Source organism: Miniopterus natalensis, chromosome 7 (assembly GCF_054644295.1).
Source record: "Miniopterus natalensis isolate mMinNat1 chromosome 7, mMinNat1.hap1, whole genome shotgun sequence".
NCBI classification, from domain to species: domain Eukaryota; kingdom Metazoa; phylum Chordata; class Mammalia; order Chiroptera; family Miniopteridae; genus Miniopterus; species Miniopterus natalensis.
In genome coordinates, this window is record NC_142087.1 from 53405155 (window position 1) to 53428261 (window position 23107).

At 41.8% G+C, this 23107-nt stretch overlaps 2 protein-coding genes across 6 annotated transcripts in view; one reads left to right on the forward strand and one right to left on the reverse strand.

Annotated features, from left to right (window-relative positions):
- TPGS2 (tubulin polyglutamylase complex subunit 2) overlaps positions 1-18644 on the reverse strand; it is a 31964-nt gene extending 13320 nt beyond the window's left edge. The window contains exons 1-2 of the mRNA XM_016195971.2: positions 18278-18644; positions 15097-15176 (exon numbers count right to left, since the gene is read on the reverse strand). Of these exons, the coding sequence (XP_016051457.2) occupies positions 15097-15176; positions 18278-18467 (270 nt within the window). The 5' untranslated portion in view covers positions 18468-18644. The remainder of the gene's footprint in view (positions 1-15096; positions 15177-18277) is intronic.
- Positions 18645-18755: 111 nt separating this feature from the next.
- Positions 18756-23107, forward strand: part of KIAA1328 (KIAA1328 ortholog) — a 204881-nt gene continuing 200529 nt past the window's right edge. For 2 of the 5 annotated variants that reach the window (XM_087819049.1, XM_087819050.1), the window contains exon 1: positions 18771-18828. In XM_087819049.1, the coding sequence (XP_087675175.1) occupies positions 18771-18828 (58 nt within the window). Of the gene's footprint in view, positions 18829-19001; positions 19098-23107 lie in introns of those variants that run through there. The other 3 variants (XM_016195975.2, XM_016195977.2, XM_016195976.2) reach the window with 3 other exon arrangements.

Consider the following 23107-nt stretch of genomic DNA (forward strand, 5'->3'; position numbering starts at 1 on the left):
GACCTAAAGGGAGGAATAGACAGCTATACAATTATAGTACGGAACTTCAATATTCTTTCATCATTGATAGATCAGATCAGATGGACTTTAACAGATATTAACAGAACATTCCATCCAAAATCAGCAGAAAATACATTCTTCTAAATTGCACACGGGAAATTCATTATTCAGAATAGATCATGTATTAGGCCACAAAACAAGTATCAATAAATTTAAAAAGACTGAAATATCGAACATCATTTTGAGCCACAATGGTATGAAACTAGAAATCAATTACAAAAAGAAAATGGAAAATTCACAAACATATGATCAGACAACATGCTACTGAACAACTATTGGGTCAAAGATATCAAAAGAGAAAAAAAATAAGTCTTACAGCAGAAGACAAATGTAAATACAACATACCAAAACTTATGGGATACTGCAAAATCAATCCTAAGAGATGGTACACAGTGATAAAATGCCTACATCAAGAAATTTCTCAAACAACCTATATTTATACCTCAAGGAACTAGAAAAGGAACAAACTAAGCCCAAAATTAGTAGAAGGAAGAAAATACCAAAAATCAGAGTGGAAATAAATGAAATAGAGACTCAATGAAACTAAGAGCTAGCTTTCTGAAAAGATAAATGAAAGAGACAAAGAGACAAACCTTTAGTTACACTCATGGAGAAAAAGGGGATTCTAGACATTACAACTGTTACTACAGAAATAACATCAGAAATTAAAGAGGAGACATTGGCTCTGACCAGTGTGGCTCAGTTGGTTGAACATCATCCCATGCACTGAGAGGTCAGTCACCAGTGTGATTCCCTGTCAGGGAACATGCAAGGGTTGTAGGCTCCATCCCCAGTAGGGGGTGTGCAGCAGGCAGCAGATCGATGTTTCTCTCTCTCCCTCTCCCTTCCTCTCTCTCTAAAATCAATAAAAAACATTTAAAAAAAAAAAGAGAAAATTAAAACAAATAAATAAATGCAGGGGAACCTTAGTTCTCGAACTTGTTTCTTTCAGGAAGGCTGTTTGAAAAGTGATTTGTTTAAAAAGTGAGTCACTTTTTCCCATTTTAATCCATTCCAGACCCCCAAATGATTCCGTTTTAACCTTTCTATATATAGTACAGGTCTAATGTACTATTTAATCTACAAACAAACACTTCTTTTCTTAAATTTTTCGAACCACCCCTAATAGATTTAAAAGAATTCCATTCAGCACTAGTTCCAAAGGTGTCTTTCGGGAGGCCAGCACGCAGTATCTTTGCTTTTTCCCATATTATGCCTCCAAAGTGCTATCACAGGCTGCTTTTCTTTTATCCAAATCAACAATTTTTCTCCCTCTTCAATAGCCTGTGATTGTTGTTTCGTGAGCACATTTCACACCCTTAGCAACATCAGAACTCTTATGGCCTCTTTATGTTTTAAAATTGTGCTAATCGTCGATTTGCCAGCAACAAAAGCAAAAAACAACAACAAAACACTAAAATAGAAATGCTTTTTGTCGTGCTGAAGTATCAGCATGAAAGAGTTGTCAGGTCAACTTGGTCAAGAACAGAATTGTTCTGCCAGGCCGGGCATGGCTCAGCGGTTGAGCGTCGACCTAGGATCCAGTCCATCGGGTTTCGATTCCTGGTCAGGGCACATGCCCAGGTTCCGGGCTCCATCCCCAGTCTGGGGTGTGCAGGAGGAAGCCGATCAATGACTCTCTCATCATTGATGTTTCATCTCTCTCTCTCCCTTCCTCTCTCTGAAATCAATAAAGATATATATTAAAAAAAAAAACAAAAAAAAACCCAGAATTGTTCGAGATGGGAGACATTTAAGAACTGAGGTTTGACTGTAAATAAAGAGGAGACATTACAACTGGTACTACAGAAAGACCAAAAAAATCATAAGACAGTATTATAAACAATTATACACCAACATATTGTATAACCTAGAATGGATAAATTCCTAGAAACATAACCTGCCAAGACTGAAAAATGAATAGAAAATCTGAACAAACCAATTACTAGTGAGAAGACTGAATCAGTAATATAAACCTCCTAACTCAAAATGGATTAAGGATTTGAATGTAAATCCTGAAACCATAAAATTCCTAGAAGGAAACATAGCAGGTAATAAGCTCCTTGACACGGTCTTGGCAATGATTTTCTGGATTTCACAATAAAAGCAAAGGCAATAAAAGGGAAACATAGAACAAACAAAAACAAACTAAAAAGCTTGTGTATAGCAAAGGAAATCATCAACAGAATGAAAAGGCAACCTCCAGAATAGGAGACATTTGCAAATCATACATCTGATAAAGGATTAATATCCAACATATAAAGAATATAACATTTTTACCAACACATAAAGAATTCATACAACTCAACAGAAAATAAGCAATCATTAAAAAACAGACAAAGAAACTGAATAGGTGTTTTTCTAAAAAAGCCATACAAATGGCCAACAGGTACATAAAAAGGTGCTCAACATCACTAATCATCAGGGAAATGCAAATCAAACCCACAATGAGGTATCATGTCACACCCATCAAAATGTCTATTATCAAAAAAATAAAATAACAAGTGTTGATGAGGATGTGGAAAACAATATGAAGGTTCCTCGAAAACTATCAGATGGTAATCTGATCCAGCAATTCCAATTCTGGGTATTCTTCTGAAGGAAATTAAATCACTATCTAGAAAAAATATCTGCACCCTATGTTCACTGCATCATTATATACAATAGCCAAGATGTGGAAACAACCTAAGTATCCATCAATGGATGAATGGGTAAAATGTGGTAGATATACATAAGAGAATATTATTCCACCATTAAAAAAAGAGGAAATCCTGTCACTTGCAGCAATGAATATAAATCTTGAGGGCATTATGGTACATGAAATAAGTCAGACAGAGAAAGACAAATACTGTATGATCTCACTTATATGTGGATTCTAAAAAACCCCCGAACTTAAAGATACAGAAAACAAATTGATGGTTGGGGGGGGGGGGGGGGAGCAAAATGGGTGAAGGTTGTCAAAGGGTACAAAATTCTGGTTATAAAATAACTAAGTCCTAGGGATGTAAAGTACAGCAAGGTGACTATAGTTAACAATACTATAAATGCATATTTCAAAGTTGGTAAGAGAGCAAATCTTAAAAGTTCTCATCATAACAAAAAGAATTATAACTGTGGTGATGGATATTAACTTATTGTGGTCATCATTTCACAATACATACATATATCAAATCATTATGTTGTATATCTAAAACTAATACAGTATTATATGTCAATGATACCTCAATAAAAAAAAAAAATAACAAAAGTCTATTAGAGAGGCACTAGGTCTGCAGAGCAGAGTCACCAGTTTGATACCTACTTGCCTCACCTGTTAAGGCAGAGTAGGTGTCTGCTCTGCCCTGATAATGCCTCAGCGGAAAGCTAGCTGGAGAAGGGGCTGCTCAAGGAAACAAGCTGAGGAGGAGACTTAGAGGAACATGGTGTGAGAGGAGATCCTTGGAAAAGTTTGGGTGATGTTGGAGCAAGGCAATCATCACTAACAAAATTTCAGACCCATGCTCATAAATTATTTTCTGAAACAAATTATTGGATAAATGAGAATATCTTAAAAGTGAAGAATATACACTTCTAGAACACTTAACACAATGAAACTAATAGTTCTGAAAGTTCTTAGTAAGTTCAACAGGATGTAAACAAATATTTCATATGGACAGCAAATCATCTGAACTGGTGGTGAGAAGAGAATGCTTAGTGTCCTTTCAGGAGGTACTAGGAACATGCCCTAAGTTCTAAGTAACTCATATCTGTGCACATGCCTGACCAGTCATCTCTAGCCAATCAAACCCCTGGAAAGTATAAGAGGATGAGTTCTCCAATTCTTTTCCTGGGCCCCTTAGATTGACTCATCGTGTTTATACAGGTAGAGGGGCAATAGGTTAGTAACTCCATCGACACTTTTGGCCTATTGGACACTTTTGAGATGATACTGAACAATGCTTATGTCAAGTTTGCTTCAGGTCATAGTATCAGTCTGTTCCAGGTACCCAATATGTAGGAAAGTTAGTGTATAGCAGGATGATCTGAATTTACTTCCCAATTCTTCCACTAGCTGAGTGGCTCTGAGTGTCACTTAAACTCTGTGAATCCAGTTTCAAGAATAATCTCTAAGACTGAGTTTACAAAACTTGGAGGTGGGAGTGGGTGTGAGCTTGGCAGAAAGAAAGAATAGGTAATTACTGTATTATGATTTTAGGGCATAGCATCTTCAAGAACTACAAGTGAGAAGCAAAATCCAAGCTTGCAGATAATTTTAAGCAGTGTTTTATATTATTAAATGGACAACAGCTGTTGTTTTAATGACCAGGTTTTTCATTTTCTTGATCTTAAGCAGTTTTATAATATTAAATGGACAACAGCTGTTGTTTTAATGACCAGGTTTTTCATTTTCTTGATCTAAGAAAGAACTAAAATATGCATTCTGATCAGTTTTACCTCTCTCCATTATCTAGTTCCCAATATCACAGAGGTGTAACCTAAACGATTCTGGCTCCTTGAGCTAACATTTTGCCACTTAGTATGTTAGTTGGACTTCAGGGCTTGCTCCTAGTGCTTCCTGTACGGCACATCCTTTGTGCTTTAAGAAGGAAAAGTGTGCATGCAGAATGCCTTTCTCCCTCCCCAAGACCCTAGCACAGGAAGCCTACATTTATCAGTGTTCTAACAAAGTTCTAGAGCCTCCTATCACCTCAAAAGGCCAGCATCTGCTATGAGATTTTGGTCACTAGTGCCATCTAGTGGTGGACACACGGAAACTACTGCCTAGGAGCCTTTCCTAACCTGGATTCCATGAGATCCCCGTTGAAAATAGCTGGTGGTATTGTTAATCTTTAAGTTAGGTTGAAGAATTCCTGTATTGATTTCACTGAAGAAAAAGAAAAGTTTTGGCATTATTTTATGCCAATATTTTAAAAAAATTATTCAGATAAAAAATAGAAAAAAACAGTAAAATCTAATATTTAATATGTTTCAAATACTAATATAAAACACAAAATGTCAAGTAACCAAGTTCATAAGAAACATAAAGCCTAAATTATTATTTCCACATAAATCACTGGTGGCTCTGGCTCTGCTGCTTCCTCGCCACAGACCTTACTGCCTGGAGCTTACTGTGGCTGGTCCTGCAGAGCACTTCAGGCCCTTCCTTCTGAGTGGGCTGTCAGGGGACCACTTTTAAGTCACTCCTCTGCCCTGGCCAGTGACTCAGTTACTGCCATTTTCATTTCTCTCCTGACCAATCTGGAGAGAGACTGCTCTTCTCTGGCAAGTAATCTGCCCACTTCCGAGGACTTCTCCCTGCCAAGTTCATGCTCGGTCTTTGTTTTGTGGGGTGAAAAGGAAAGGAGGACGACAATGTGCAGAAAGTGAATGAAAGAGGGGTCACACGGATTAGAGAGGAGATTTAGGGAGAAAGTCAAGAAGGGAGAATAGTGCTTACCAGTGTTTGAATAACATTGTGGCATTGACAATCTGTGTACCCTGATGATGACTGTCATATAATCCCCAATTTTTGTTTTCTTCTTCTCCTGAGGAGGCTATCTACAACAGTTTCTCAAGAAATTGTTTTACTGCTTCATCAGTTGAAGGACCTGAGTCACTCTGATGTTTTGGGAGCAATCAGCTTGATTCCCAGAAAGGCCCCTCGAGTACTACCTGATCCTCAGGTGAAGGGCTAGGGGCTATCCACTGCCTCCTGCTCACCTCTCCTCTTCTGGGAATCCTGTACCTGCTGTTCCCTCCTTTTCAGAGGCCACTTCTCAGGGAAGGGGGCTGAGCAGCAGATTCAGGATCAGGCCAGCATAGAAATTGTTTCATAGGTTCTTGTCCACAATGGGCAGGCTCTCTCTGAGTCCATCTGCGACCACAGCCAGAAGAAGAGTTGCGCAGGACGCCCATCAAAGAGGAGCACTAAAACTTAACTGGAAACGTGAGGCAATGAGGACAAGCGCATCTACTGAAATTCAGGGAGGATGGCCCATGTAGTAGAAGGAAAACCTGGATGAGCTGTGGAGGGATGGGGTGAGCTACCCAAGAGAATTCTCAAATATATTCAACTCCCTCCTGAGAAGAGGAGGAAGGCCTCGTTAACTAGAACTATTTTTCCTGGATGAGTGAGGTATCAAAGTTTGGGGCCAGGGCGGAGCTGCTTAAGACTCAGAGGAGAGGCAGCACACTCTTCCCCAAACTCTCAGTCTCCCTCTAAAAATGCACGATGAGAAAATATATAGCTATTGCTCTGTCTGGGGCATCACATGTCTTGAGAAGCTCTGTTGCTGGCAGACATCAGCCAAGACATCCTTCAAAACAGCAATGCCCCAGGCTTAACTTGTCATCAGAATTCTACAATTAGGGGAATCAGTGGGGAGCCTTGCACCTGCAGTCTCCTTGCTTCAGAGACGGTGGTTGTGGTAGCCCCACTCTCTGGACTGAAATTAAGGACTGCTTATGGAAGAGAAGCTGAGTGACCTTGGACAAATTATACACTGTTTCTGACCTTTGTGTTTTATCTAATTCACTCATTCATCCAACATTTATAAACTGTCTGCTATGAAACAAATACTGTGCTGGGGCACTAAAAACAAGAATGAAGCAAGGTGCAGAGGAGGCTGTGGCACACATGGGCTACTTATTCAAATCCATCTTTTTCTCCTTCCTGCTGGACAGAACCTGAACTTTGTCTGAGATGGAATGTGCCCCTCTGCACATTCCGTCTCAAACTCCCTCTGCAAATGTAAATTCATTTCTTGCTTCTTCCTGCCTTGAACTTGGAGATTATAGGTGGGACCACAGTAGTCATTTGGCCACCATAGAGGAAGAAGCCAAAATTAGAGACAATGGCATGCCACTGTCAGGGCTAATGAACCAACTACAACTGTTCACCCTTTAGGTCTTGTTATGCAACAAATATTAATTTCCTGCCCTGGCTGGTGTAGCTCAGTTGGTAGGACATTGTCCCATGTACTGAAAGGTTGCTGGTTCGATTCCCGGTCAGGACACATATCTGGGTTGTGTTCTTGATCTCCAGTAGGGGGCGTGCAGGAGGCAGCTAATTGATATTTCTCTCTCATTAATTTACTCTCTCTTGCTCCAGTTAATAAATGTTGAATGAATGAGTGAATTAGATAAAACACAGAGGTCAGAAAGCATGTAGAATTTGTCCAAGGTCACTCATTCTCTAAAATCAATTAAGAAATTTTAAGAAAGGAAATATTAATTCCCATTTGTTTAAGCTACTCTTGATTTAATATTATATCTCTTTGAGCCAAAATATTTCTAATTTATAGAGACAAATATGTAACAGATAAGTGCTGTGGAGCTGTAGGGTTCCACACAGCCAGGAAGGAACAGAGAAGAGGGGAAGAATCCTTCCTAAAGAGCGAGGAGGAGGAGTGAGTGGTTAACAGTGAGAAAAGCAAGAGAGATCTCAAGAGAGACGAAGATGGCTTTAGCAGTGAAGAGGTAACTGGTGACAGAGTGGTATCCACAGAGGGTGGTGGAAAAACAGAGGCTATAGAAGGATGACAGGTAACTGTGAAGAAAGGGGACAGTAACTTAGACCAGGGTTAGCAGACTACGCCTCACTGGACATCTCTGCCTTGCCATGTGCTTTTATAAATAATGTTTTATGGAACCCAGTCATGCCCATGCATTTCAGACTGTCCATGGCTGCTTTCAGTGCAACCATAGCAGAGAGTAGAGGAGATGAAGACTGTACAGTCCCGAGAGCTATTTTATTATTTTTTTAAAATATATCTTTATTGATTTCAGAGGGAGGAAAGGAGAGGGAGAGAGAGATAGAAACATCAATGATGAGAGAGTCATTGATCGAGCCCACAACCTGGGCATGTGCCCTGACCAGGAATCAAACCCTGATCGCCTGGATCCTAGGTCGACACTCAACCGCTGAGCCATACCCAGCCGGGCCCGAGAGCTCTTTAAATAAATCACTTGCTGTCCCCTGACCATTTTCTAAGTGCGTGGCTGTGAAAGGATCAAGTGGCTAAGTAGCTACAGGGAGACATAAGGTTGAAGGTTTTTGTTTTTAATTATAAAGAGATAGAGAAAACCCTCTAGCAGACCTGCCAGTATAGAGGGAAGAAGTGAGGCACTGGAGAAAGTGGGACTAACCTGTGAAGAACACAGAGGAAACACCAGGGCAGAGTGAGAGCATGAGGTGACAGGCTTCCTAGTGACAAGGTGTCGAAGGCCACTGTCTCCCACCAGGGATACTTAGGATAAATTCACAGCAGGAGCATGTGAGGGACAGATCTGCAAGACGGTTCAGAACCCACTCTATGTAGCATAGAAAAAGAGAAGCTAAAAGGAGAGGGGATATTTTGCCAAATCATTTGGTCTCTGTGGGCTACAATTTTACCATCAGTAAATTGAATTTTTATCTGGGGATTGGAAAGTCTAACCAATCAAGAATTGTACAGCACTCTGCAACTATAAAATGTCACTGAAATGCTTAATAATAGAACTCTCCTGGCACTAGAATGCTGTGAGAATTAAGAGGCAGATGCTTTTGTGGTGCCCAAAAGATGAAAAGTTCAGTGCAGACATTATGTCTTACTAACTACCATCATCACAGAAGGCAGGCAGCAGGCACAGACAGTGATCGTGAATCGCAACTGCACAAAACCAGGCAGACTAAAATTGCTTCTTAAAGAACAAAGAAGGGCCCTGGCCTGTGTGGCTCAGTTGGTTGAGCAGTGTCCCATGCAACGAGAGGTCACCAGTTCTATTCCTGGTCAGGGTACATGCCCAGGTTGTGAGCTTGATTCACATTAGGGTGTGTGTGGGAGGCAGCCCATCGATGTTTCTCTCTCTCTAAAATTAATAAAAACTTTTTTTTTAAAATAAAAAAATAAAGAACAGAGGAGGGAAGATGGCAGCACTCTGACAAGAAGGAGAGCACCCCTGCTCCCAGCCATGGACTAGATTTACCCCTAAAATACTGCGTAACCAGCTTGGAAAAACAAGAGAAATATACCTGAGTGGACATATTTCGACTAAGGAGCACTGAAGAAACATCATAGAGTCTAGTAAGAGAGGGGGAGTTGAAAGGAGTCCACCCTGAAGCCAGTGCTGGGCTCTGAGGCCCAAGGGTTAGAGGCTGCAAAGCTCCCTCCCCTTGGGAGTGTGGACTAGCATCCAAGAGCTGGGATCTCAAACCAAAGGGGAGAAGGGAAGAAGAGCCTGTGCAGGGCAGGCAGAGGGAGCCAAGGGAACAGTGTGCTTGCAAGGAGCAGACTGCACCTTCCAGTGAAACAACGCACCTAATGGAGGGACAGTGGACTTTCACCCGGGTGCTGACCACAGGAAAGGCTGTCCTGCAGGATGTGGATTCCAAATAGAAAGGGGCCAGAGGGCTGCACTCAGCAGCCACATACAGGGACTCTCTGCTTTCCTGTAAAGCATTATGTAGAACCCCAGGAAAGCATTTGAACTGTGTGGCGTAGGGGAAGGGGAAGAGAGGCATCCTGCCACCAGAGAGAGGGAGGGACCTGAGACGCTAGTGGGGTGAACTGGAGATTTTTTTACCTGCTCTGAGGGGAGCCTGGATAGCGTGCAAGGAGCTGCCCCAGCTTTACTAAGATCAGCTGTGCAGGGGACCTGCGTGGGGCTGACTTTGTGACCCCTCCAGCTTGGATCTGAGGCACAGGGGCACCAGGACCTCACAGAGCAGGTTCTCTGCCTGTTTGCTGCTTTGTGCCTTTTTGAGTTTTTGATTGCTAAACAGGCGTCCACCTTCCTGGCTTGCATAGGGATTTGTGTCTGCATTGTGGAGAGTTTGAACTGAATACCCTGTGAGATCAGCCAACCAGATCTGGGAAAGGAGGGGGCAGAGCATGCCTGCCTCTCCCACAGGCTAAGAGCACCACCCCCAACAGGAAAGGGGCTGGTTCAGCTCAATGAACCCCAGATACCCCCACAGCACACAGTCCTGAGGGGGAAGAGAGAAGAGCTCACAGGACGACATTATAAGAATAAGATTCTAAGGGACTGTTGTTTGAGAACTGGAGGAAAAGCTTAAAACCCCTTCTGGGGGCAGGGCAGGTAACCTTCTCACCGGAATCTTTCTTTAATGGAACCCAGCAGCCCAGGCTGCTGAAACTGCCCATACAGAAAAAGCAACAGACTGAAATCAATCTGAACCTGCAGCAGGCCAGTGCATGGGGAACTAGAATCAGAGGACAAGGTAGGGACTGAGGAGCTGGCTTTGAAGCAGAGACTAACTTCCCCACAGTGAGTACCTGACAGCAAAACCTCCAAGTAAGGGGAGCAATATCCCTAGCTACACTAGGCACCCTGCACCCTAAAGACTCTTCAGAGAGTCTGGAGTAAGACCAGGCAACCACAAGGGGGGGGCAAAACAGCTGACAAGTGAGGTGGTCCACACAGAGCCTCAGACCAGCCAACTACCTAAGGACCCCAGAGCCAAACCTAGACAGCTTCCAACACTGGTTGATACACAAGTACCTCCCAGGAGACCCGAAATCAGCATACAAAACAGTGAGCCTCAGACATTAGCTGCCCAGATGAAACTCACTTGATTTTTTTTTTTTTTTTTAGAAAAAAGAGAGAAAAGAAAAAAATTTTCTTTTTAAATTTTTAAATTGCTTTTTATTTTTAAATTAATTTTAAAAAATTTGTTTTGGCTTGCTTTACTTGTTTTTTTGCTTTGTTTTTTGTTCTATTATCAAGATTTTCTTGATATTCTCTGCTTTACTGCTGGGACATTATCATTATAACCAATAAGTTTATTGCTTTTGTCCATTGTTTCCCCCATATCTTTTACTGGACTCCTTGCCTGCCCTTGCTTTACCTTGCTCTCTCATTTCATTAGCATAACTTTTTTTCTCCTCTTTTATTCTCTGTCTTCCTGTCTTTTTGTTTGTCTTTTTATTTTTCAACCATTTTCCTATTCCTACTCTCTACCCTTAATTTTTGCTCTCCCTTCTTTCCTTTCAGAATCTTTCCTGTCCCTTTTATCTCCCAGTAGCTTCTCTATTTTTTAATTTAATTTTATTATTTTTTTTACTTTTAGCAATAATATCCTTTTCATTGTCTCTCTCTCTTTTTTCTTTAGCATTTGTGTTCTTGCTTCGCTCTTCCAATTCTACTTTCTCTTGGGATGTTTTCATTGTGATTGTTAGAATGTTTTGTAAGTTACTGTTTGTTTCCTGGCAGTTTGGCTGTGTTATGAAAAAATGCTCAAGGTCACTAACTGTCAGAGAGATGCAAATTAAAACCACAATGAGGTATCACTTCACACCAGTCAGAATGGCTACTGTCAACAAATCAACAAATGACAGTGCTGGCGAGGATGTGGAGAAAGGGGAACCCTGGTATACTGCTGGTGGGAATGAAGACTAGTGCAGCCACTACTGAAAACAATATGGAGGTTCCTCAAAAAATTAAAAATGGAGCTTCCTTTTGACCCAGTGGTCCCACTTCTAGGAATATATCCTAAGAATCCTGAAACACTAATCAGAAAGAATATATGCACCCCTATGTTCATACCAGCACAATTTACAATAGCTAAGATCTGGAAACAGCCCAAGTGCCCATCAGTAGATAAGTGGATAAAAAAGCTGTGGGACATTTACATCATTTATGCAGCTGTAAAGAAGAAGGATCTTGTACCCTTTGGGACAGTATGGATGGACCTGGAGAATATTATGCTAAGTGAAATAAGCCAAGTGGAGAAAGACAAACATCACATGATCTCACTCATACGTGGAATCTAAAGAATAAACTGATGAACAAAACAGATTCAGTGACATGGAAGCATGGATCAGACTGGCGAATCTCAGAGGAAAGATGTGGGTGGGGAGAGATCAACCAGAGAATTTATATGCATAAATGCATAACCCATGAACACAGACAATAGTGTGGTAAAGGCCTGGGGAGGGGAGTAGGTATGGGGTAGAAGGGGTCAATGGGGGAAAAAAGGGGACATCTGTAATATTTTGAACAACAAAATAAAGTAAAATGGCAAAAAAAAAAAAAAAAAAAAAAAAAAAGAACAAAGAAGGGTGAAATACATTAAAATAAAAAGAGGTTGTTCACTTTTTCCTCTAACCTTAGGAGACTGCAGCAGGTAGGTATATGGTCATTTAGGTTTTAGTTTCAACCTTTTCTTCCTGCATTTGCACCAGAGAATCATAAAATATTAGAACTGATTTCAAACCACTTATTTTACAGATGATGAACATGAGACCCAGAGAAGTTACATTATTTAGCTAAGGGCCTAGAACTGAACTCCTACTCTGTTTACCTCCATTGGTTGCTCCACTATAGCTGCATTTGCACAAAGGGGCAGGACAGAGGCTGTGGACCTCTTCTTGGAGAGCCTATGTTATCTGGCTATATTTATGCAGCCAGATGGTGTACCACATGGTGGCTATGCCCTGGGTCAGTCCACTAGAGAAGTGGAACTTACCAGCTCCTTGGGACTCTCCTGCTCCTCTGGTACGGACACTTTCAGGGGCAGGCACAAGTCAGGGGAGCGCTACCACGCTTTCTCCTAAGGAAACATGCTCCTCAGTAACCCTTTGGGTTTAGGAAGTGTGGCGGGCATATTTCAGACCAGCTCAAAACTTCTCCCCTCCATTGCTTAAGTGACAAAAGTAGGTACTCAAACAGCACAGAGTGTATCATGTTTGTTTTGAATGAAAAAATTTATATAAAAACCAGTTGTTAAGCTTTTGGGGTTTATGAACCCCTTTCAGAATCTGAAGAAATCTTTCTGTAGAAAAATGCATACAATTTATAAATTTGACACACTTTCATGGATGTCATGGACCACTTCCCATTCATGGGCTCTTAGGGTGTCCTTAGACCACTCTCTATCTACAACTAAAATGATACTAACAGTAGTTCTAAGTGGTAAAATCCTAGAGGACTCTTCATTTTTTAATCCCTTTTTATATTTTCCAAATTTTCTATGGTGACCATGTTTTGTTTAGCCTAATCAGAAAAAGTGTTATAAAAAAACTGAGTTTTAAAAGTACACACCCCAAACTCTTGTCATCTGTGTTCACGCATTAGCTTTGAAGAACCCCAGGGGTCTCCAAAAAGCCCAAACACACAAACTGCTCTAGTGAATTTTTATGCTACTGATCCTAAACTGTTAATATTTTACTATGGCATATTTTACTGTATTTAGGTCTGAGATATTTCAAGTAAAAGACTCAACGAGAAAACTCCAAATCAGCATATCTCATTAGGGGAATATCTAGGGGATCTTAGGGGAATATAACACACAGGAAGAAATATGCCTCAGAAATTACTTCAATACGTGACATATGACATAGCCTTAATGGTATTCCACCCCAGACAAGACATTCCTGTCCTCTCACCCTCCCACCCAGGTCTGTGAACTTGAGTTTCAAAGCCAGGAGTCTCCTCTTTAGCATACAGAAGCCCCACGGCAGTTTTCTCTAAAGGGCTGAATAAGCCGGTAAAGCATCAGGAGGGATGTAATAAACCATGTCAACAAGGCCAAGCCGGCATAGCCACAGCCTCACCAGGACCAAGATCTGACTGATCAGCCAGTAAGAGTTCAACAGATAGACACTATCCTGGAATTCCCTTTTCTATTATGGGTTATGAGTAGAAATGGGAGTGGGGGCTGAGTAAGCCCATGAGAAAAGTTGGGGAGCTACTAAGCTGAGATCATCCAGAGAAACAACTACCAGTTACTGAGCTGCCAGAGGAACTACTGCTGGCTCAGCCCAGGGAGAGGTGGGGAAGAGTCCTGCTTACAAGGACCAAATATGCACACACGCACATAAACCCATCTACCCATCACCTGCTTGGCTGCTGAGGACAAGACTGCTGTAGTGCTTTCCACTACAAGAGTGCAGTCTGGCAGAACAGAACAAACAGGCAGGCAACTCTGAGTTCAAATTTAGGTTCTGCCACTTGGTAGCTACGTTGCCCAGGACAAACTCCTTAATCTGAGCCTCAGTTTCTTTATCAATAACAGAGATATCAATACCTACCTTTCAGGGTTATTGTGAGGATTAAATGAAATAACGTATGTGATATGTTAGTAGGCACTCATTATATAACAGGGTAATTTCTTGCTCTTTAGTCAAATCCATTTGCTGCTATTTAGCCACAATCTTCCCAAAACAGAAATCTGACTTCCCAGTTCCCCACTTAAAATATTTCAATGCCTCTCCTTTACACCCAAGATAAAGAGCAAACTCATGATTATTTAAGTTATACATGTCCTGGTTCTTGTCAACCTCTCTCCCTTGCTCTTGTGTGCTCCAACCACATGGATCTTCTTTATGCTCCTGGAAAATGTAATCCTTCCATCTCTAAGCTTTCATACAGGTTGGAAGCCCCTTCTTCCAGACCTGACCTACCTGGTTAACAACTCCTCATAACTTCTTTGGCTAAAATTTTTCTCACCCTCCAGACTAAGTCAGGCCTCCTGACAATGCTCCCTTCACCTGTCTTTCATAGTACTCAGTTTGCTTTATAATTATAGTTGCAATGATTTACACTATGTCTTAGACAGTAAGGTCAAGAGGTAGGAAACTATCCCCTTTCTTGGTTATCATTGATTCCCCAGCACTCGACACCAAGGGCAATGCCTGGCCCATTTTAAAAGCTTCAAACTTTTGTTGAATAAATGAATGAAAGTTCAGAGGAGGGTTGGGAAGCACTAGCTATTAATCTGGTTAGTACCTGCAACATTTAACCACGTTCTGCCTGGCATGCTTATTAACATTTCATTTTTCCTTTCCTTGATGGATTTTTAGCTTTGTTGTATACAACTCTGAATGTTCCACTGCCTCCATATGACAGGCTCAGAGGAGATGATCCATGCTGGGAAATGGCACTGGAATGGAAGAGAGTGTTAAGTGGCCTGAATAGGAAAAGAGAGAAAGGTGAACTCTACCTTGAAGGAAGCTGTGGACCGAGATAAGAATAGGTTTCCTGCCCTCTTTCCTTCTCAGGGGTATTTAAATTGACCTTTATTGGAAGGTGAGAATAGAACAGAGCAACACTTACTTGTTCCCATGAACAAATCATATGATGCTCAGCAGGTGCCTTTTCTATGATGGTGACCTCTGTCACACCTGGGGATGCTTCTGAAAAAGGAAAAAGAGAGTCTGTAGAGTTGCAATTGGCTGGCTCTCACACATTTCTACAATAGACAGGTGAATGTGCTCAGACCAGAGAACGTGGACATCTACAGGACTTAAAAATTGTGGCGACAGAGCCAGACAAATTTACACTTAATGTGTAGGATTTTTTGTTTTTGTGGGTTTCTTAGGATTTTTTTTTAATATACAAGATTATGTCATCTGCAAACAGCAATAGTTTACTACCTTCTTTCCAATTTGTTTGTCTTTATTTTCTTGGCTAATTGCCCTGATTAGATTCTCCAAAAGCTGTTGAATAGAAGTGGTACGAGGAGAATTCTTATTGTAACGAGATGAGTAAAGATAGCAGGCCTCATATTACAACCTTTAGAAAGGCCTGCTTGTAAGGCTGGTCCATGGCTGGCAACTGGGAACTTGGATTTCAGGAGGGTTCCTAAATTCCCTGGTAAGAATGGCTCATTGTGCCTAAATGTTAGTGCAAACAATATTATTTATGCTGAACACCTGCTTTCCTTCTGGGAGCCTGGAATTTGGTCCATACTAGGTAGAAGGTATTTAAGTGACTGATTTACAATAAAAGGTGTGAAGTCCTTAGTGCAGGTGAGCTTCCCCAGTAGAAATTGCAGACATGTTATCACGTTGCTGGAGGAATTAAGTGCATCCCATGTGATTCCACTGAGGACTCTTGAAAACTTGCACCTGGTTTCCCTGACTTCCCCACATGCACTTTCCTCTTTATGTTTGCTATAAAGAATCACAGCAGGACTATCTCCATGTCCTGTAATCCTCTTAGCGAACCACTGAACCTGGGTGGTCTTGGGAATGCCCATAATACTTGTCTTCTTCCTGATCTTAATGGGAAAGCATCCAATTTTTCACCATTTAAGTATGGTGTCAGCTGTGGGTTTTTCATAGATGTCCATTATCAGGTTGAGGAAGTTTGATTTTTATTCTATATCCTGTTTCTAGTTTTTTGAGTGTTTTTTTAAAAATCCTGTAATGGTGTTGGATTTTGTCGAGTGCTTTCTCTACACCTATTGACATGATTATGTGTTTTTTGTCATTTATTCAATTAACAAGGTGCATTAATTAATTTTCACATGTTCAAAAAACTGCACATTCCTGGACTAACTCACACTTGGTATATAATCTTTTTCATGTTGGTGAATTTGGATTGATAGTATTTTGTTGAGGATTTTTAAATGTTTGGTTTTGGATAGAAATGTTGCATTTGTGAAGTTATTTCATATCTTTTAGGAAGATTTTGGGAGTTTGCTTACCACAGACCTACCACTGACTTCAGCTACCTCATTTTAAAAAACCCTTTTAACATATTATCTTTTCAAAACAACATACAAACGTGAAAAAAATAAAAATAGAATTGACTTTCAATTTGTGATTATTAACTTGAAATTATGAGGTTTGATTAAATTTATAAAGAGATTATTTAACGGGAGGCTAGATTCACTCACTATACGTTTAATTACCAGAGTTGTTTAATTCCTTAGATAGATTTTGCCTTGAAGTGTCACCAGTTTGCCAAACATCTGAAGTAATGGGTAGAATATATTAAAAGTAAAAATGGAATTTAAAATGTTTACAGTCATTTAATTATTCAGGTTTTTAAATTGAACTAACAGTTTAAGAGAAATTTAGTTGGCTTGACTTGAGTAGATTAAACATTAATAAAAAAAAATAACTCATTTACTGAAAAATTCCTAGAGTTATAGACAATAACGAAGCACGCCTGTAAAATAGCAAGGCTACCTGACTAACCAGGAATATAAGAAGGAACAGAGCACAAGTTTGCCTAAGAATGAGGAGATAGGATAGAGGTGGTCCTGATTAGATTTCTCCTTGCCCAACCCTATAACTTCATTTCTAAAATTTATCACTTCTCCCAACTACATCATGATGTTTCATATCTCATTTACTGCTTTAGGCACTAGGAAATACAGGGGAAAGTTCCTATTCTCATGGACATCTATTACAGAAAAGAGACAAATTTTAAAAGCAAGCAAATAAATAATTCCAAGTAGCGATAAGCCATAAGGATAAAAGAAAATGTAGGCTAAGGGAAAAGAGTGATAAAGAAGGGTGTTACATATAATGAGGGAAGGCTTCCTTGAGGTGGTGATATTTAATCAGAGATCTGAAAGAAATGAGGGAGACAGATTTAGAAGGTAATTTCAGTGAAGGGTCTAGCAAATTGCAAAGCTTAATGTGTTTATGGTACAACAAGGAAGCCACTGTAGCGAAAGCACAGTGAAATCAGAAAGACAGATGTGGGCAGGTCATAAGGGACCGGGTCATGGTACAGTATTTGGATTTTATTATAAATGTGATGGCAGGGGATCCAAGCATGCTATTCAGCCGGCTTAGTCTGCCTTTTTCTTTCTTGGTTATTTGACCAAATCCCATTTATCTTTCAAAATCTAGCGTCACGTGTGGGCTATAACTCCTTAACTCCCCCACGAGGTAAACCACCACCTCCTGTGTGCTGCTTCAGAACAACAACAGATCACTGACCTTCTCTCGCACTTCAGCGGACCGAATCTTTTGATTTTTCCCCCCAGAAAAATGTGTCCATTTCCCCCCATCTTTTGTAGCCCCGGAGTCTAACACAGCGGTGGGTGCTAACTACAGGTATGACACAGGACAAGCACCCCCTCAGCGGCGCAAGGCCAGACTCCTTTGGGTGTTACACGGCGGGGCGTGGGCGCTGTTGCCCTGGGAGGTTGGCTGCGGCATTCTCCCAGGTCACTGTCACCAGAGGAAGGGTTTGGGCTTCAAGGTTACTCCCTGGGCCAAGAATGCACCTCGGGAAACCCAAACCCCCGACTGTCAGGTGCCTTCTGCCGTCTCTCTGCACGCTTCTGTCCATCCTCACCGGGCGAGCGGGGCGACCTCGGGTGGGGAGAACCTCCGGGCGTCCCAACTCTGCGTCCCAACACTCCCTTCTCCTCCTTAACAACGGAAGTCACAGCAGCGATGCCCGCGGGCACGACAAGGTGGTGTCCCACTCCGAGCTCCCAGCGCACGCCGCCTCGCCCTGCAGCCGCCCCCCGGCCCCCCGCCCCGCTCACCTAGGATGCGGGTGATCCCGAGCGTCAGCTTCTCCAGGTGCGGCTTGCTGGAGCCCACCGGCGGAGGCGGCGGAAGCGGCTCCTCCATGGCTCGCGTCCCGGCTCCGCGCGCAGCCCGGGCTGCCGAGGGGACGGGGCGGGGGAGCGGGGACCTCCGCAGGGCTGGACACCGCCCCCGAGCCTCCGCCATCACGTTCACGGCATGCCGGGAGTTGTAGTGCTCAGCGCTTGAGACCGAGGCGCCGCGGCGATGGGGAGCCGGGGCTGGTCTGGGACCGACGGTCCCGTGGGACGCACGTTCCCGCCGCCTCGGCCAGCGCTTCCCACCAAGCCGCCGAGACACAGCGACTCCTCCGCCTGGACCCTCCCGCCCCGCCGGGGCCCACAGCGCAAGCGGGGGCGGGCCTCTGCGCCCAACGGCCAATGGGGACGGCGCCAGGAGTCCGGGGCGTGGCGGCCCGGGCGGGACGCCCCGAGTGGCGGTTGTTTCAAGATGGCGGACGTGGCGGGCCCCTCCCGCCCCGGCGCCGGGGCGTTCTGGAGCCGGGACTGTATCCTTTGCCCGCCTGGCAGGGGGCGCCGGCGCCCTCCCCGGTGCGGCGATCTGCGATCCGCGACCCGCGATCGGTCGCGTGGGACTGAGCGGAGGGGAGAGGCTCGGTGCTAACCTCGGGGGCGGGGCCGTCCTGTCCTGCCGCAGTCCAGGTGCAGGGCTTTTCGCCTCGATTGGGAATTAGGCGGCAGAGCGCCTGCTACTGTCTCCAGGCTGGGGCTCCAGGTGTGGGGACTGAATACTGATGTTTCGCAGCCCTCCTTTGCGGTGAGCTCTGGAAAAATGGCCTACAGCCGTGGCCCAGCCCGGGGCTGGGAGGATACCCCAGCCCGTGGTGACCGCAGGCCAGCTGTGCGTAGTGAGCTTGTGGAGGGGGGAAGAGTGTTGGATGATCGGGGAGCCTGTTTGTCTTGGCTTAGCTGCGTCCTTGGTCTGCGCTGTTTAGGAGGATGTCAGGATCTCGTCGGACTCGAAGGCCTGTCGGTGATGGTTTGTGTTCATGCAGGGATTTTGCTAGAGGTGTAGGGCTTGCTTTCACGGGGACTTGGTCTGGTGGCGCTGGCTATGGAATAAGCTGCAAACCATCGTGCCTGGATATAGTGTTGGTTTACTTGTAGTTTGCAGGTCACCACTGGCAGGATTGAAGTTCTTGGGTTGTTTTGGGGCGGAGAGACTGTAGAGCTTTTACTCCTCGCAGTTCAGGATCTTGATGAGATGTGTGACATAAGTGATTCTTTCCCTGGGTTGAGTAGACTATTCCAGCCTGAGCTTTGGTCCTGATCATTTTACTCCGTGTTCGTTAGAGGAGTGTTACATGAGACGAAGGCAATCAGTGTGCTGGGTGCCTAGGCGACCCGTTTTGTCTGCTCGGACTGGTGATAGCATTGTTTGAGGCATTGCTGCTAACTTTGTGTATTCTTTGCACATTCTACTGAGCCCCCCAGTGAAAGTTACATAATTATATTATAAGTTCCCCTTATTTGAGTTACTACGATTAAAGTGTCATGCCATGGAGAAAGGGATATTTTTACCTTCCCTGCTGTTCAATGTTTAGTGTTAGGCACTTTCTAAACATGTCTCTGATAGGTTGGTGAGAATCAAAGTGAAATCATGTACACACACTGTGAATGAAAGCACACTAGTGCACTGAGCAAATTAAGTATTTTTTCCTTTACCTATCAGTAAGGATGCAAAGAGAATACGTGCATTGGGAACAACTGAGCTGAATTAAGAAGTCAGGAAATTGTGATGAGTCTTTTTTCTTGAAAACTGCCTCTGCAATGACAATTTTGTGATAGAGATATTTGGAGGTTATTAATTTATGTGCTTTTTCAGTTTGGTCATTTTCATAACCACATATGACCAGTAGTATAGTTCTGATATAAAATAAATGATTTGTGGGGAAGGGGAGACAATCTGTTACAGTGGTACTGATTAAGTTAATAGGTGTGTAAACTGATCTATGTTCTTTGATTCAGCAGCCTTCTACTCTCACTTAATTCATGCTAGTCCTATTACTCCCTATTTCATATAGAAGTTACACGTTTTTCCTTTTCTCTTAAATTCTCCCGTACTCTAAAAATTTATATAAAATACTCATCTTCCTATTGAAAGTGAAGAACTGAAATTGTATAGGGAAATGGTGATTACATTCTATAGAAATTTGAAAGGAATTGCAAGTTTATTACTATCACTTGTTTCCCCAGCCTATTTCAACATTTAGCCTCAAATAATTTCATTTTATATCTCCATAGGACTTAAAAGCAATGTCAGGTGTGAACTTGTTACTGATTTTCGATAAAAAAGCATAACGATAGTTATGAATCACTTGGTTTAGTCACGTGTCTTTGGATCTTGATCTCTTTTTGTCACATTGATGACTTCCCAGACAATCCCAAAGACTTTATAGCAGAACTTTCAATAGAAAAAGACCAAAAAGTATGTATCTGTAACCTGGTATTTTCACACTATTGAAAGAAAGATTGTTCAGTGCTTCTCCTAAACAATTAGAGAAATGTGATTGAGAGATTTCCCATCCTAGATGTTCCCATTATGTGAGGACAGATCACCTGTGACTAAATGTCATGTTTTTTTACTTTGAGTTAGGCACTGCTGAACTATACAGTGCTGTTTTGTACAAGGTATGCGTACCTAATGTGTAAACCATGGATATGCCATGTTAACATTTTATCGGTTAAATCTGCAAGTAAAATTATGCCCCTTCAGCCATTAACTGCTTTCCTGCAAACTGCTTTCCTGCTTCATTATAGATCCTGGTAATATCAGAAGTTAGTGTTTCTGCAATATTTACATTTGATTGCATTAGTAACTTGATAGTAACAAATATGGACTATAAGGGACCTGGTCAAAACATTGCAGTAGCTATAATGTCTGCATTGACTTTCCAATTAAAAATGGACAAAGACTTAATGTTCTTAAAATACTATACAAGCATACCTTGGAAATATTGTGGGTTCAGTTCTAGACCACTGATTATTGCAATAAAGGCAGTTGTAATCTTTTTTTCTGGTAGAGGGTCTTTCAATTTGTAAAAAAGTGCAACATCTGTGAAGCACAATAAAGTGAAGTGCAATAAAATGAGGTATACATGTACTAACCAGGAAAGTCATGTGGTCAAAATAATTATATATGTATTCATATGTTGCTGGTTAATGATGCAAGCTCAAAGGTTAGAGTAGAGTGAGCAGTACTAAGTTTATTTTCTTCAGGTCCCTGTCACCTGGGATAGACATGCTTTGTCCTTTCTACCACTTCTGCCTTGGGTTTCTAATTACTGTTTTATTTCTGGAGTTTGGATAGCTTGGTATCAGCATTAAGGATGCTTTCTAACTTGCTGCACTTGTCTTATTGAGGTGCTTCCAAAGAAACCAAAGTAGAACTAAGGTAGCACGTAGAACCCAATAAGAGGTCCAATATGAGTTTGGTATATATTGTGTTTCTTTGACTTTTAGATTCCCAACAACCATAAAATATATGCTTATTGGGAATCTCTGTATTTGAAGAAGGTAAATATTTGGGTTCTTAAGGTAACAAGATGAAGCTAGGTTAGAAATGATTTGAAAGGATAGGTTAGATGGAGGCAATTTCAAATATGTTTAGTTTTATTTTTTAAAAATTTGTTAAGGTCAAGTTATTTAGCATATTTTATATTGAAAAGAAATTTAGCATGAACGTAGCTAATGGGTTTTACCTGCATATTTTGAATGAGTTAAAGAAAGATAACATTGAAGCTTGCTGGACAATGCCTCGTAAAATTAAATATCAGTTTCATTCTTTACTATGAGCAGGCATTCTATGATGTTTGGAGATACAACACTGAACAAAACAAGATGAATCTTCACCTGCTTGGTGCTCCCATTTTAGTGACATGTGATGAGGCCGTGAATAAGTAAAGTATATGTTTGATGATTTTAGGTGCTATGGAGAAAAATAAAGCTGGAAAAGGGTAGCTGTCATGGGGGTCTTTTGTCTCTTTTTTTATGCCAATACCAAACTGTTTTGATTACTTTAGCTTCGCAATGTAGTTTAAAATCAAAGTGTGATGGTGCTAGCTTTGGTCTTTTTTCTCAAGGTTGTTGTGGCTATTAGGGGTCTTTTTAGGTTCCTTACAAATTTTAGGGTTGTTTATGCTATGTCTGGGAAAATGCCATTGGAATTTTGATAGGGATTGCATTAAGTCTATAGAAGACTTTGAGTAGTATGGACATTTTAAACAATATTCTTCTAATCTATGAGCATGAAATATCTTTTCATTTATTTGTGTCTTCAATTTCTGTCATCAGTGTATTATAATTTTCAGTGTAAGGTCTTTTACCTCATTGGTTAAATGCATTTCTAGGTATTTTATTCTATTTGAGGCAATTCTAAGTGGAGTTTTCTTAATTTCTGTGCTATTTCATTATTAGTGTATAGAAATGAAACATTTTTGTATATCGATTTTGTATCCTGCAACTTTACTGATTTTGTTTATTAGTTTTAACAGTTTTTAAGGTGGAGTTTTTAGGGTTTTCTATATATAATGTCATCTGCAAATAGAAGCTTGTGGAAGGTGCAGTGCAGAGGACTACACCAAGTGTAAGGGAGGTTCACTCTAGATCCAGGGACACTGCGCAGAAAACGGTGGAGCCGAAGGAGTATGACACATTCACTTTTTCAGCTGAGGTCCAACCTGATGTACAGAGAAACAAACCATCTTCCCAGAGGTGGCCAGCGTGCATCCCGGGGGACAAACCACACCCCGGGACGACAAACCGCAA